General features: G+C 42.6%; 1 protein-coding gene across 5 annotated transcripts in view; it reads right to left on the bottom strand.

Annotated features, from left to right (window-relative positions):
* LOC119890675 (protein sidekick-2-like) overlaps positions 1–13402 on the bottom strand; it is an 85464-nt gene extending 72062 nt beyond the window's left edge. For 3 of the 5 annotated variants that reach the window (XM_038702043.1, XM_038702056.1, XM_038702050.1), the window contains exon 1: positions 13001–13402. In XM_038702043.1, the coding sequence (XP_038557971.1) occupies positions 13001–13157 (157 nt within the window). In that variant the 5' untranslated portion in view covers positions 13158–13402. The remainder of the gene's footprint in view (positions 1–13000) is intronic. The other 2 variants (XM_038702065.1, XM_038702074.1) reach the window with 2 other exon arrangements.
* Between the last annotated feature and the right edge of the window lie 2201 nt (positions 13403–15603).

Below are 15603 nucleotides of genomic sequence, written 5' to 3'. Positions count from 1 at the left end.
GACTGATATAATCATATTGTAATCTGGAGATTCACTCCCCTCCCACCGCACACCCCCTCCACCCTCCCACCGCTGCCGGTCCATAAACTCCATGCTCCTCTGCCGCTCCATTCATCGGCTGATCTAATTCTCTCACTCCCTCCCCTTTATCTTTCACGTACACTCCTCTCCTCACTGACTTGTTCCTTCTCAGGCGAGAAAATTAATATGATCATTCCTCTTCAAAGGCACCACTATTAGCCACATAATGAATATTCAGTTAATGTAGCAGAGAGAAGAGACTGTGCGGGTAGCAGAAGTAAGTGACAGCAAGAAATGAAAGGTGAATCTCTTAAACTGATTTTCGACGGCCTTACAGCACACCTACAAAAAGCAAGTGTATGTGCACTGGCATATCATTTTCCATGCCGACTTTATAGCCAAATAACACATAACATTAATTATTACAAATACCTTATTACCATGAATGAACAGCCGTGTGACATTTAACGATGTGATTGTAGATCTACCTCATCAGAGTCCAATACATCATTTATGGCTCATTAATATTTCCAGCGATGAATCATTGATTATGGGGCTATTATGAAATACTTCCTCAAATCTCATGTCCCTGATGCTACGTCCATTGGAAAATCAGTTGGCTAAGGCATGAAAGGCGCCAGAGCACTTGTGGCTCTAACTTTAACTCCACTCCTAAGGACTTGTCTGTCTGCGTTCCAGATGCAGCTGCCAAGCACCTTCTCCACTGGGATTCAAATGTGTTTCCTCATGCAGACACGATAGCCACTTTCCAATTTCAACTTCATCTTAAACCACCAATTTCTGCTGCCGTGGCGGTGATTGAAATATGAAACCCTGCATATATACAGGCCATTACAGCGAATACAAGGCCCCAGCTGCTGTCTGTCTGCCCAGGGAAGTGAGAGGAGAAGAAACAACAGGGATCAACTACAGCCGGAACACATTTCTATTTATCTATTATTCAATAATGGTGAATTGGCCCCTGACCCCCAGCAGCAGCTCAAACTACCCTCTGAAGAAAATGGCAGCCCTGCTGAATCAGGAGGAAATCAAACAGAATCCCTGGGGCTGAGTAGTAGGAGAGTTCAAATCTGACAAAATTTGATGAGTCTCTCCTTTTAGCTGTTTTTGATTCATGCGAACATAAGTCAAAAGCACAGACATTCGATTTCTAGGGCAGCACCATGAACACAGACATGCCAACACACAAATAACAAGTAAATAAATGAGTCATCCCATTAAGCGGGGTCTTTATGAACATCCTAGATGTAATGAGCGTTTTTCTGAGCTTGCTCTTGCATCTGCTCCTTACCTCTCTTTCTGTCTCCAACCCCACAAACCAACATGTTTTTTCAGGGGAAACGTGTAGTGCTTTTATCTGTCTTTAATGCTTCTCCAATGTTCAGCAGAACGGTTTGACGGGAAAGTACTTCTAACCTAATTTCAGCTGGAGAGAAAATATTATAAAGTAACTGTTGTTCAAGTGCAAAATAAATGAATAGCGTAGCATACCACATAGCACAGGCACCAGAAAATGGTGAGGTGATGAGAGTGGTGGGGGTAAATGTTGCTAACACACTGTTGTCTGCAGCTTTCAAGGTTGTTTCAGCTGTTAATTAGTTCAGTTTGATGGCTTGCATCCATGGGTGCAGTCTAACCCAGTTAAGTCAGATGCTCAATGAGTTTTCTCTGGGCCTTAAATACTGAGCCGCTGCTCTACAGGAACCTGGCTCAAGGTTAGCACCAAGCCCAATGTCCAGCGCTCACAGCCTGCCATGTTCCTCAAGTGGCTGCCAGAGAACACTCACCAAGGTTACGTCTGTCAGAGTCAATGAGTATCCCACTTATCTCAATCAAAGTCCTTCACAAATCTTTGAGAGATTGGTCCTTCCTGTGCTTCAAACTCAAAAAAAACAAGGACATTAACTTTCGGGGAAAATGTGGAAGCATGGGAAACAGTCACGCTGCTGCACCTAAACCGAACAGCTTGACAAATAACATCTTGCATTATTAAGCCGCAACCAATCAAATAAACATATTCAATTAATCAATTAAAATTGTCGCCTACTGGGGGAAACAGATGAACACATTTGCATATTCTTCATTGCCATATCTCTCATCTGCATTAAAGAAAGAATGCACTGAGTGATACTAAATTTCTATGAACGGCTATGTGGGTTGTTTGTTTTTTTTTAGGACAGAGCTTTTGATGTTCATAAGTAGAAAAATGAAATACATCTTTAGAGAAACAAGCCTGTGTGATGTGGACTGCACATGTGATAGATTACTCACTGATTTTTTTTCTACTCAAGAAGAAAAACAATTTCATCCTGCATATTTCTGCTACAGCAGCAGTTAAAAAAGGCAAACCGTAGGACTTAAAGTATACCCTCTTTTATAATGGAGACAATATGAATAAATGCCTTTCACTTAACATTGATTCATTCTAAATGGCTATGTAATGTAATGACTGTTTAAATGCCAAACTACAAATACAGAGAGAGAGAGATAAATTGACATATCTTCATGGCCCCAAAGTCAGTCTGAAAGTAATGAATTGTGCGTTAATGACAATACATTACTTCACTTTGTTTCCACAGGAAACAGTCTATAAATTGGTTGAGAGGCAATGCAAATGTGTTGTTTGTGCAGCATAAATCACTAGCTAACAATATGACACCTGTGGATTTTTAAAAGTAAGAGAAATCTTCTTTCAAGCCTCCCACCTCGATATTTCACACATAATAATAAATGATCGATGTGACATCATGCATAAATGGAGCAATTAGCTATGATGGATACTGGGATAATGATTATTTCAGGGACATAACAGTGAGGTAGACACAGGCTTTAATACATCAGACTGTTTGTGTCCAGTGAGTAAATAGTATCACGAGATGACAAGATAGTCATTCTTAAATGCTGGAGCCTTCTTGAATGTCATCTTGCTGGGGCATTCATCTGTGTGTGACTGTGTGTGTGTGGGTTGTTTGTCTGATCCCTGCAACATCCTCCATCTCCAGGGGCAGCGGTTCCCTCTCTCATCAACCATGCCCAGCCAATGTGACTGTCACTCCCAATCTGCACAGAGAGGGGAGCCCGTGCCTATTTTTATAAATGTATTCATATTCATTAGCCCTGAGTGTCATTCATGGCAGCAGTTCTTTAATGCGGTGCGTAACCATCAGAGGCTGGAGGAGCCTGCCTCCTCTCATCTCACAAATTAATAACACAGGCAATCACTGCAAAGGTGCCTACTGTCAAACAACAATGGCTTTTGATTTCCATCAACTGTGCGCACTTCCTCATTTCCACATGACACATTCAAAAACACCCATCAGTGGTCTCCCCTTGGGGAATCTCAACAGAAATGCCATTGTACCAGCCTCTGAAATATGAAATCATTAATTTAAGTGAATTAATTACAACCTTTTTCCCCCTTTGACCCACCACAATATTCTGCCTCATAACATCTTGGTGGCAGACGGTTAATTGTGCAGAATAACTGGTGTGAACTGCTAATGAGAGCAATTAGGCATCAGACTCACACAAGATTTAACTTCACCCGCTTGCTCAAAGACAGCACACTTTGCCTTGATTGGCTTGTATGTGTCACATAAAGCACATGATGAACTAATTCTACCAGCGCACAAGAGTGAAGGCTTTCTCTCACTGGTATGACTGGTATAAGGGAAAAAAGCCCGCTCTTTAACATATAAATATAGTTGCTTGTTCATTAAGACCCATCCATCATGTGTGAATATTTCTCCCTATACCGTACACCCACTTCCTCATGAGCCATTTTGGGCACTGTGCCTTCTACAGTAATGGAAGTGGGCTGCATCTCACAGCCTTGCCATGTTTTTTTCATGGCCATTGTTTCTGCTTCACCCCACTTTAAATCAAGAGCATAATGCACAATGCAACCCCACCCCCCCATTACACACACACACGCCCTCAAACCCACCGTACTTCACTCTGGACAACATTAATAAAACAAGCTTTCAATGATGCAGAGTGCAACGCCACATTGCGCTCTGAGCAGTGGCGTGATTAAAGCTCTTAAACACCACCACCCTTTGAGTTTGCATATGTCAGCTCCGCAGTGTGTGTTTGGAAGAGGGCTCCTCAGGTACATGTTTCCTTGTCGTTTACCTTGTCTCTTTTTCTCTTCTTCCCTGTTCCCCACTAATGCATAGAGGGCAAGAAATGTGTTGGGTCCACTTTAACATACAGAGCAATAACAGGAGCTTCAACAATAAAATCAGAGCACCAAGAGCAGGGCCCACAGAGTGAGCTAAAATTGGAAAGGTAGGTACTGTGCTAGAGTGATTGCATCTATTGTCCGGGCCTAACAGCTGTACTTGTTTGCATACCGTACAAACCAAGTTATGTCCTTATTTACCTACTGACAATTAAGTTTTCTGTCACAGCTTTTCTCTTCTTCTGGTCAAAATATTCACTGTGATGCATTTGAAAGACACTAGTGGATCAGCAAAACATGCACTCAAATTGCACATTCTTGATAGGTCATTTCTTCTCACAATTCCTTCTCTATAATCTAATGACAGCGGCCCCTTGAGTGATTACAGAAATGGAAATAAAGCTTTTTAATTGAATTTCATGAAATTAAACGTCAGCCAAAGCAACTTCATAAAACTGATATAATCCCACTGACTCTCCCATTTCTACTGTCCCCATAGGCAAAGAACATGTCCAGCATTGCTACACTAAGATATGTGCTCAAGCATTTCCTTTCAAAGAACAAGGAAAGTTCTTTTTGAAAGCCCCATACTTGCAAATTAAAATAGCTTGACCAGCAATTTGTGAAAGCTTTGAGGACAATGAAACAGAAATTTAGCCTGAAGCTTCAGCTACAGCAACACAAGTCAGAGCAGCTGCAGCCGTGTGTCCACATGTAGACTCTACTCACAAAGGGGAACAACAAGACTCAACCCAGTCAGGCATCACAAATCAGTTTTGAGCCGTCATATGTACGTCACATGTGATGTAGATCCGATTTGGCTTTACTCTCTTGGGTAAAGCTCTGTGTCAGCCTATAGTGTGTTCACATGTCCACTGCATCTCCATTGTGGAGACAGAGGGCCAACATTGTCAGAAGTCCTCCTGGTGCAGTACAGTACATGTCCCCAACAGGGGATGCTTGGGCTCATTTGTTTAGGTATGTCTCTCTGGCTCTGAGACAAGAGGAGACAGTGACCGAAGCATCTGGGACATGGCAGTCCCCTGCAGAATTAAACTGGCTGCTTCTCGAGCCCCAGTGACAGGAAATCTCACTCAGATCACAAAAGGCAGCACTGATTGTGTCTGACATGTGCATCCTCTTCCCTCGGATGTAATGTCTTTGTTTTGCGTGGATCACTTGTGTGTAGGCATTTGTATTTTTGTAGCCTGTGTGTGTGTGTTACAGCAGCGCTGTCTTTCTCCATTCAGCCTTCTTCTCTTTTAAAATTGAAAGTGTGAACTTTATCTACATATTGCCTGTCTGAGAGTATGTAAGAGCTAAGTAGTGTGTAAAAAGGGTGATTCAAAATTAAACAATTAGACTATGGGGAGGATAACTAGACATGGGTTGTGTCTAACAGGACGAGCACACCACTCAAATACAGGGGTGAATGTATAAAAAGGCTGGCAGTGGGAGAAGTGGAGGGGTTACTGTTTGGGCTCAAACCGGGCACACTAATCCCTTTGATCCCCCCATTTTACTGTCAGCTGTTTCCTAGCTACCGTCGGATCTGCACAGAATTTAGGATTTGTGCTACTGTACACCACAGCAATCTCTACCCCACTGATGCAGCGCTCTCCTTTCTGTCCTTCATCAATACCCCACCCAGCCACCACCCTACACCCCCACCCATCCATTGCCTCCTCATCACGTCCATAGCAATATTCATTTCTCTTTCTGTTCCCCTTTCTCCGTCACCTCACTGCAGTTGGCAGCGACTGCGACATGGCAGGGAGACAGGTTAAATTGGAAAGTATTTTGCACAGAGGGCCATCAGAGCATGACACTTCACTCTGAAAAAGCTGATTCTGATTTTGTCTATTCACATGAGACACCATAGCTGTGCCCCACTTTCATTAGTTGTGCTGAAAACAGCATTCAAAAACTAGTTTGGTCTTCTGAGAAAGCTCCATTTAGTGATAATGAAACAATCTGCGTGCATGCATGTGTTAAAAGAAGAAAATGTGTTTGAGTATTAGCATACATGCAGACTTTTGCTGTGTGCATGTTTGTGCATCTGCTAGCATGCATTAAAGCAGTAAAGTCACTTTAGACACCTTTCAAGCTGCCTTTCAAATTAAAAGAAACAGGCATCAGTATCTGCACAGGACATCTTTTGTCCTTGTCAGTATTGCTTTCACAGGTTTGAGGAGCTCTCCCAAACTGATTCTAAATCATTCCAGGCAGAAACACATGACGGACTCAATTTGGTTATGGGTAGATTTATGCTTCACTGTCACACACTGGCTCTACATGGCCCTGCATTGTTAATTAAGTATGTAGAAGCAGAGATAAACCACAAGTTTCTCAATTTGCAGAATTCAATAGGAGCTGATGTGCTGTACTGATTTTCATATGTACTGTACACTTACATGTATCAAGTCAAGCTTTCAGACCACCTCCACAATTTTACTGGAGCCTTTGTAAATTGTGTATGTTTCGATTAAGTACTTTAAATCTTACCAGTCAATTCTGTACTTAATTAGCAGAGCATGAAAATGTAATGATCCAGCACATTATTGGAAGAGAAAATTATGGTCAAGTATGTTGTCACTCATTGTATTCTCAATAAATATAGTACAAATACCCCTATAACTGTGACAGGTTAAAAATCACACAGATCATCAGGTTGAATCTCTCTACATGCAATTTTCCTTAGAAGAGGAAAGCTGGTTGTCCGTGTTGGACAAAGGCTTTGCTGGGCTTTCACTCAAGCCTTCGGTGGGTTGAATCCTGCCATATGCTTTTAGTCTCGGACCTGAGGCGCTTTCATGGCTTGTGCTGAGGGGCCGAGGAAAGGGAATCCAGATGTGACATGAGCCATAGAGCAGAAGCCCGCAGTACTGCTGTCAGCTCCTATCATCACCACAGTTCTTAGATGACACTCTGCTGATGTTGGAGGCAAGGATAGTGATCAAAGATATGTGTATATTAAAGCGCTGCCATGCTACAATGACAACCAGCTCTACTCTGCCATGCATACCAGAGAGGAATTCCGTATCAGCAAACACAAAAGTGCTGCCGGATGAAATTGTAGGTAGAAATTTCTTTAGAGTCGTTTCTTTATCTCAGTTGATGCCTTTGCATGTTCCGTGCTTTAATATCCACACTGACACCCCTTGGTATTTCTGTTGTATGCCATTTATTTACAGTGAATGTGGCGTACAGTCAATATGTGACAGGACTAGGAATGGCATGATGTTGAGGTCTGCCTATCATGGGGAAGAGGAATAAGGCAAGTGTTGTGAACAAAATTGATATCAAACATGATATTGAATCCCATTTGGCCAGGAACTGGACAATGGGGAATAAGAGTCAGCTATGGTTCTAATCAATACTGAGCACAAGGCATTGAGATGCAGCTTGAGGCATTTCGCCAGGCCCCCTAGTGGGACTGGTAGGCCCGCTGCCAAGCACAGCCTGAGCAGAGCAGCAAACACTGCCCTGAGGATGGAGAGCATGGCGGCTCCTTCTTTCCAGACGAGATCCTGCCCGTGGACAGGAAGTATGCCATGGACTGAAACTGTTTCTCTACTCACCCTGCCCGGCTAACTTTCTTATACAAGAAATGCTCTTTTCAAACAGCAAGGTAAAAGTTAGCAGTATCATCTGACCAGCTTTGATAGTAAAACAAGCAGGCAGCGAAGAGGAATAATAAAATAATCTTTTCTTTCTTTTCCAGTTCCATATGCTGTGGGGCTTGTTGTTGAATTACACTTCTGTTTCCATGTTGCTGTATTGAGTGAAACCACAATATTGGCATGTCTATCCACGCCATCACTTACTGCAGGTAAAATTGCTGCTGGGTGTAGGGCAACATAACCAAGTGTTGTGATTGGCTTGGCTTGAGGTCAGCAGAAGAATAGAGCAGAATGTCATTCGTGGGAATGTACAAAGAAAAATGGATTGGTACCACCAGTTGTTTTTACTAGGAGAGGGAGAAAAAATACAGGGCCCTCCCACCCCCACCACTGTTTCTCCTCCATTTATCTATTTCTTTGCCTCTTTTGCCATTTTATTCACAACACAAGAATACACTCACCAGTCCCCAGGAGGAGCGAGCTGAATGAGAGCAGAGATTCAGTGCGCACATTATGCTGTAAAAAGCATTGTTTCTCACCACAGTTTTTCTTGAGTTGCCTTTGTGTTGTTTAAATGTTTACATGGAACAGCTTGGGGGCTTGAAGACAGATGTATGGTCCAAGAATACTGCCTCAGTACAATCCCTCTTTCCCCTGGATGAAAGTAATGACACCATTTTGAGGGCTTTTCAAATTTTTTCTTAGAATGATGCTTTGATGATGCAGCATGCAGAACATCTCTGTTCCCTTGTCAAAATGATATCAGGCAAATTAAACGAATTGTGCCACTTTGAATCCCACTCCCTATTCAAGGTCATTTCCTCTTTCAATTTCTGTCCCAGCTCAGGGCGTATTCTAAGACATTTCTTTTTGTTCTTGATAGCTGAAGAGGTGCCTTGTGGTCCTGTGTCAGCTTGATTAGACTTTTAGCCAGGAGAATTAATAAGTAAAGAACTTGTCGGTTTCCCCCTGCAACGCTTCTCCCCTCAGTCTCATCAGTAAACAAGGAGACATGAAAACAAAACCACTCCCAGCTATGTGATTAAAATTGGCACCCAAAAGAAGGACTTGCCTCGTCTATCAGTGCTGCTTGTACCCATCCCGAAGTTTTCCACGCAGTAAGACAAAGAAGAGCAGTCCATAGGTATAGAAAATCCGTCTGCATAACACGTTTTGCCGTACCCCACTGGTTGCATAAAACCTTTTATTCTCCAGCCTATCATTAAACAGACCATGGGTTTGGGTTACTGTGTGACTTCTTCAGCTGATAAAATTCTCAGCGAACTCACATCATATTAATAAGTACTTAACACAAGCAAAGTAAAATTAAACTCCTCCTGCATAGTAAGTAACAATTTCGGCCAGCTACCCCAATATGGCAGCATGACAGACACATGGTGGGAGATACGACTCTTTGCCCCATGCAAATAGCCATTACCACAGCCCTTTGGGCAAATGGCAATTACTGGGCAAGGGGTGAATGCCAAAACCCTGCAGTACAAGTTAATTTGATTAAATTTCCATTATGAACTATAAAAACAGTTTCGCTGCTCGACTGAGCCAATTAAAGGCCTCCTGAAGCTAAAAAATGTTGACAGTGCAGCGGCCCAATTGTTCTTCAACAATAAAATATACTAATCATTTATCACCCTTAAACAGGTTTGCTATACTTGTATTTTCTGTCTTTTCTGAAACATTCCCATTCATTTTTGTTGTGAAAACGTATCAGGCTTTCTCATTCATTTATTTTCAAATGTTGCTGCCAGAGAGCACCGACTTTTTGTTTCTAATTCAGCTGTGATATGTTCCATCTTGGTGAATAAGGCATCTAGTGGCAACATGAATAAACATGTGTAGACAGCATTTGGCTGCCAGAGAAAAAGCAGCCAACCAGCCAGACATTCGGAGGCAGGCACTGAAGACACATGAGGAGTCTGATTTGGAAGTCAGGCTGCCATCGCGTTTCACCTGAGGCTGTGCAAGCCACTCGCTGGTCTTTCTGGGCATGAGCCACGTTGCGAAGAAAACAAGCATTTAGACCAAATTTCAGCAGACATCTGTTAGCTCTCTGGAGCAACAAACATGTTTAATTAACTACATTACACCATGCAGGGAGATACATACTGTATGTCATAAATATGCACAGTGTATAATTATGGTATGGTAGCTGAGAAGTTACAGCACTCCCACTCCCACGTTGCTGTGCCCCATAAGAGACTTGTGACGTGATCCAAGTGCTTCAAGTTTTGGAAACGCAATGATTTCATCACATAGGGTTCAAGATTTAGTATCATGTCTAAAATCGGATGCTTGAGGCCATCAATGTGACTATGTGGGTCTACTTTTGTGGCGCTACATGCAAAACAGATTAAGCTTTCTATTATTTGTGATGGAGTGTTGTACGTGTGGGCTCGGACGATTGGGTTTGTCATCAGTCTTTGTTGGAACTAGCAGATGCCTTTGATTCTATTAAAACTGTATTATATTTCTCTTGATGGAGTTGTGTAATCTTGTACACATTGATTTTTCTATCTTTCTGTGGATGTGTTTGCATGCGCGTGTGTTGGTGTGTCACTGACGTAGAAGAATTATGATCTGCTGCCTGCATTAGAGCAGGGAGGTTTAATCACACAAGGATTCAGAGTGTTTTAAACAAATGCTTTTTTGTAAGCATGGTGGATTATCATAAGATTTAAAGATTTGGAAATGGCTGACAGCTGTCAAGCTGCATAATAACGTACGTCCAGAAAATTATGGCAGCTGCTGGTTGGCAGAATGTCAATGCTGCTATCTAGATTAAAGCTCAATAGACAGGAGCATACAGTAAACGTCAGCAAGCACACACGCACATTTTCACAGATGAACACAACAAGATGCACATAGAAACACAGTCAGTCACAAGACACATGGGTAGATTTCAGCAGTAGAGGAGGGGTGAGAAGATACAGATACCGCTAAGAGGTGAAGTAAGACAAAACCTCACATCTGTTTACTTGGTATTTTGATGAGGGGGTCTAAATGAGTCTTAAAATGGCCTGCTGAGAGCAGCCTGTGGCAAGAGAAAGGTTCCCCCATGGACTCTATCAGGTATCCTCTTGTGCACTGGAGCAGCCAGCAGTATTAAACGCAGCAGGAGTCTCAGTAGGAACCTGTTGCAAAACAAGTACATGCCACCTATGGATCCCCCGGGGCCATCATGTGCCTGTATGTCGCCTAATTTATGACATCCTCAGAGGTCCTCTACTCTCCGGGAATAAGTGCAGAATCTCTAACTTTATGCACAGGCACAGCCGCACTGTCAGTCATTTGCAAACACTGCTGCCCCATGAGGATGAGATTTGCTTCCTACTTCAGAAGAACAAGACCTCTCGGGCCTGTGTGAGGACCCCCTGCAAAGACTGCAACTACGTCTTCACTAGAGAACCTAAAGTAGCGGTTATGCGCCATAGAGGAGGTCCTTCTCAATTGAAAAAGCAGCCAGACAGAGGAGTGAATCTCTCACCAATGCTAATGCGCAGCCTGGAACATTCAAGGGGCCTGAATAGCAACTGCAAGGATGAGAAAGAGGTCTGTTTAGGGAGGAAAGGTAAAGCCCTGTGAAGTAGCCTTGAAGCACTCAACATATCCTTGCAGAATCCATGCATGTTAGCTGGAGAAAAGGATGGTAATAACAGCTAGGGGAGCTGTGCCCTGCATAATAAGAGACGCCTGAGACTCTTTTCAGATAAGGTTGGGAGCACTTTAGAGCAATGCGACCTGTTCAAAGACAAACAAGCAAATGGATTATGCTGCTTTTAGCACTTTGGAGCACTGAGCATTGGGATTATTAGATGAGGAATGCACAGATAAGCCAGTTCTCATATGAATCAACTTCCAATATGAGACTTGTTTTTCTCCTTTAGGACCTATTGAAGTAATCTGTCAAACATGCATCTTTCGCGGTTCTGCATGACCCTGTGGTTGAATTCTGAATCATAAGGTTAAATGTCATTCAATGTGACTAAAGATCAAGTCCACACAATATACTTTGTCCTTGGTCAACTTACCTTTAGTTCTTGTGACAACAGGCAATTAAGCTTTTCCATATATGAAAGAGAGAGGCAGGACAGATTTGCTCTCACTGGCTTTCTGTCTCAATCTACCATCTACTGTGCATCAAATTATCTTCTCACTGGTCAAGAGGCACAGGTCATCTTCTGACAGATAACAAGTTACAAGTCATACCAATTTCACAGTAATTGTATGATTAGTGTAGAACATGTTCACAACGTCATCCACATATCTCTGACTGTGGAGGAGGTGAATACAATTTTGTGATTGATACTATTGTATCATGCACATAACTTTCACACAGCCTTTAACTAGGACTGCAAAAGTGGACATTAGGCAAATGTGATGCAACCTTCACAAATGGCCCTGCTTCATTGTCCCATAGTCATATTCATACAAGTTAATGATGTGCTATGCTATTAAGGCGGCCTATAGGCAGGAGGGGCAGTTCACTCTGCAAGCAGAGAAACTGTTCTGAGATTTCACAGCCAAAGCCAGTGGTCTTTTAGCAGGTTTCTCTAAGATTAACAACATTTACAGGTTTTGATGACCCCTTACAAAATAAGTATTAATCCCAAGCCTTTTTGTAAATGCTGTAAAACAGTAACAGTAATAACATGAATTTTAAAACATGATATCTAGAAGATTTAAAGTCACAGTGTTGTACTGATTATCTGGCGACAGTGTGACTTTAAATTGCTCACAATGACAAATCATGGGCACCAACCAACATTTGTCACTACATATTAGTGTCCAGTTTTGCAGAGGCAGGCGGTGCTCGTTCAGCATATGGAGTATGTTGTGGTTACAGTGGGGAATGTGGTGGAGGTGAAACCTACAGTTGACACACGTTGTTGTTTAAGAAAACAAATTAAACAACTGAAGAATATAATGGTATTTAGTGTGTGTCAGACATTGTGATATCGCTGGTCTAAGTTTGGCTATATAACTAGATCTTTATCATTTTTGGAACTATTTTTGTTGGCCTTATATTTTTTTTGCCTTACCTTATTTATGACTATCTCTACCACAGACTTTCTTGTGCGCTTCTCTGTTCGTGTCCAACAACAACAGTAGCTGGTCCGAAAAAAAAAAATCTTACCTTGAGCCTGAGCGCTGAGGATGGAAGTCGCCGACAGCAGAATCCAACAGGACACCCACACCTCTCCGACTTGTCCAGTCCGTCCAGTTGTAACCATGGTCTGCTGCGCCACTGTCGAGCCCCCGGTGCGCCTTCCCCGTCTCCACGCTGGGAACATGTTGCTCGGTGGCCACACACTCCCGGGAAGAGTCCTGGCTGCTGCTGGTCCGGTGCGTCAGACTGCTCCTCACTGGTGAGTGACTGGGGGATTGTGGAGAGAGCTCACTCCGTCAGAGAGCACCGGGTATAGAGACAGGCACGCGGTAGTATGAAAAGCCTGTGGACAAGTCCCGCATGAGCAAGGCGGAGTCAGTCCAGTTGAATTTGCTCGGCTGTCAAGTGTGCGAGACGGAATATTGACATCATCTCCTTACTGCTCCGAATAACCTCTGAATGTATCACAGAGAGAAGAGTGGAATAAAATTAAAAAGTAGGGTATAAAACGAGATGGTGCCTGAACACAGTCTCCAAGTTCATGTGATGTCTAGATGACAATTTTTGCCCATACAGAAATGTGTTAGTGTCATATGTCAGTTCTTTGAAATGAAAACAAAGCTATTTGTTTGTTCTCTAAAAAGCTACCTTCCCATTGTCCTTGACCAAGGCACTTCAGCAAAGCCAGCTGCCCCATTTTATTACCCAGTGGTCAGCAGTAGGTTGCACTGTGGCTCCCAGGTGTGTGTGTGTGTGTGTGTGTGTGTGTGTGTGTGTGTTTGAAAGTAAATAGACTCTGAGTCCAGCTTCCTACAGATGTTAAAAAGCGTTTTTTTTACTTAAAAAACGACCAACATTGTGCTCCCGATTTGTCATTATCGTTGGCCACATACTATATTTTTTGAGTGTGTGAACTGACGATCTCATAGACTATAGTAGTGCGCAAAGCCTGAGCCGAACAATGCCAGCACAAGTGCTCTGTACACTATTGCCACCACGCGGCAGAAAGTGGTAGGAAATATCAATTTGGACAGCTCTGATTGATTGTTGACACATTAAAACCAAAAGCCTGGGTTTCAAAACTACCTGATGACAACTAAATCTTTCCAAACAGCTGGAAGTTTTTACTGCCAAGAAAGCATAAACTGGGTCACAGACTAAAAGTAAATGGTATGAGCACCGTTCTTTAAATCAGTTTATTCTGCCTTGCTCCCTGTAAACCCTGACTCTGTGGTGTGGCAGAAGAAAAGCATAGGCAATAGCTTACACCTGAACAATTTAATGTGATTCAGAAATGAGTCTGAGATCGAATAGGATGGCAGACTGTTATCATCTGCGAGTGCTCACCCCATCAGAATGTGTCCTCTAGCACCAGACAAAGGATGAAAGGCAAGTTTGAGCACACACAAATGGTGGGCACTTCTGAAAACAGAGGAGGGGTACATATGGGCTGTGCTATCAGCTTTGTTGTCCTTGCTCCTTTTGAACTCACTGAAAAATGCACGCAGGGCAAAGTAAGCTTCAAAGAGAGCTGTCACAATATTTCTGCTGTAGAAACGTACCTGTGTGTGCCATTACATTTTAGGAGTGTTGAAGAACAGTAATATTGACTAACAGAGAACATCCAACTGACCAACTTCCTTTTTCCCCTATGTCTTACAATGTCTCGTATCTACCAGGGGCTCATTTGGTGTCATCCATTGCTCCCTCCTTTTATTTCCTTTCTCCTCACCCAGCCTGCCACCCCATGCACCAACCCCCTCCTGATAATGATGTGCTGATTATGAGGCTCTTAGGCCAGCAGATTGCTCTCCAGTCTTATTCGCATGCAGTGGAAAATTGCTGCTGTCTTGGAGCCCCCACCCCACTGTGCGAATCAGGCAGGTTGACATTAGCAAGCTGCTGGGAACAGTGCTCAGGCACGAGGGCAGGTGCTCTGTCTCTATAACTGTTCTGCAGCAGAGGAAACAGAGGCTGCCTGATGCTACAAGCTACAGTTGGGGGGGGGGTGTGTGTGTGGGGGGGGGGTGTCAAACAATAAGGTATTGTGTAGCTGACATTTATGCATTCACTTAACGAGAATAGCTACCCTTACTTACTAAGTGAGAAACAATGCATTACAGTTTTACACAGAACATAAAAAAGATTAAAATGGCTACATTCATTGAATTGAAGACAGAATTCTTTCATTTCCAAAGGAAAAGTAGTATAATGTGTTTAATCAACGTGTTTGATCAATACGACAAGTAAACTAAACTAACAAAAAGTGTTGAGAGCAAAACATTGTATTAACTTATGGCATCATTCAAAAGGTGTCAGAGGAGTCTTTGATGGACTAAATGAGTAGGCATTAACGGAGCGCATTACTTTACTGTCACTGACTGACAAACTTCAAAACGAGGTTGTATCACTCTTTCAAAAAGAAATCATTCTGAAATCTTGGACACCAACGTGACAAAGCCTTTTGTTTAGATCAGTGTTTTTCTTATAACAAGCAACAGCTTGTTTCAGTCATGTGTAATTTTCTTCATATTCTTGAAATTCTAGTGTGAGATAAAATGACTGGTTAAGAGAGATGCTTTTTTACAGTGTAGCATTCACTTAAAGGTCCAGTGTATTAGTTTTAGTGG

This window comes from Micropterus salmoides, unplaced genomic scaffold, assembly GCF_014851395.1.
Source record: "Micropterus salmoides isolate LMB-PRFRI ecotype aquatic unplaced genomic scaffold, ASM1485139v1 Ms_hic_scaffold_10, whole genome shotgun sequence".
Taxonomy (NCBI): Eukaryota; Metazoa; Chordata; class Actinopteri; order Centrarchiformes; family Centrarchidae; genus Micropterus; species Micropterus salmoides.
This window is presented reverse-complemented; position numbering and strand designations above follow the sequence as displayed.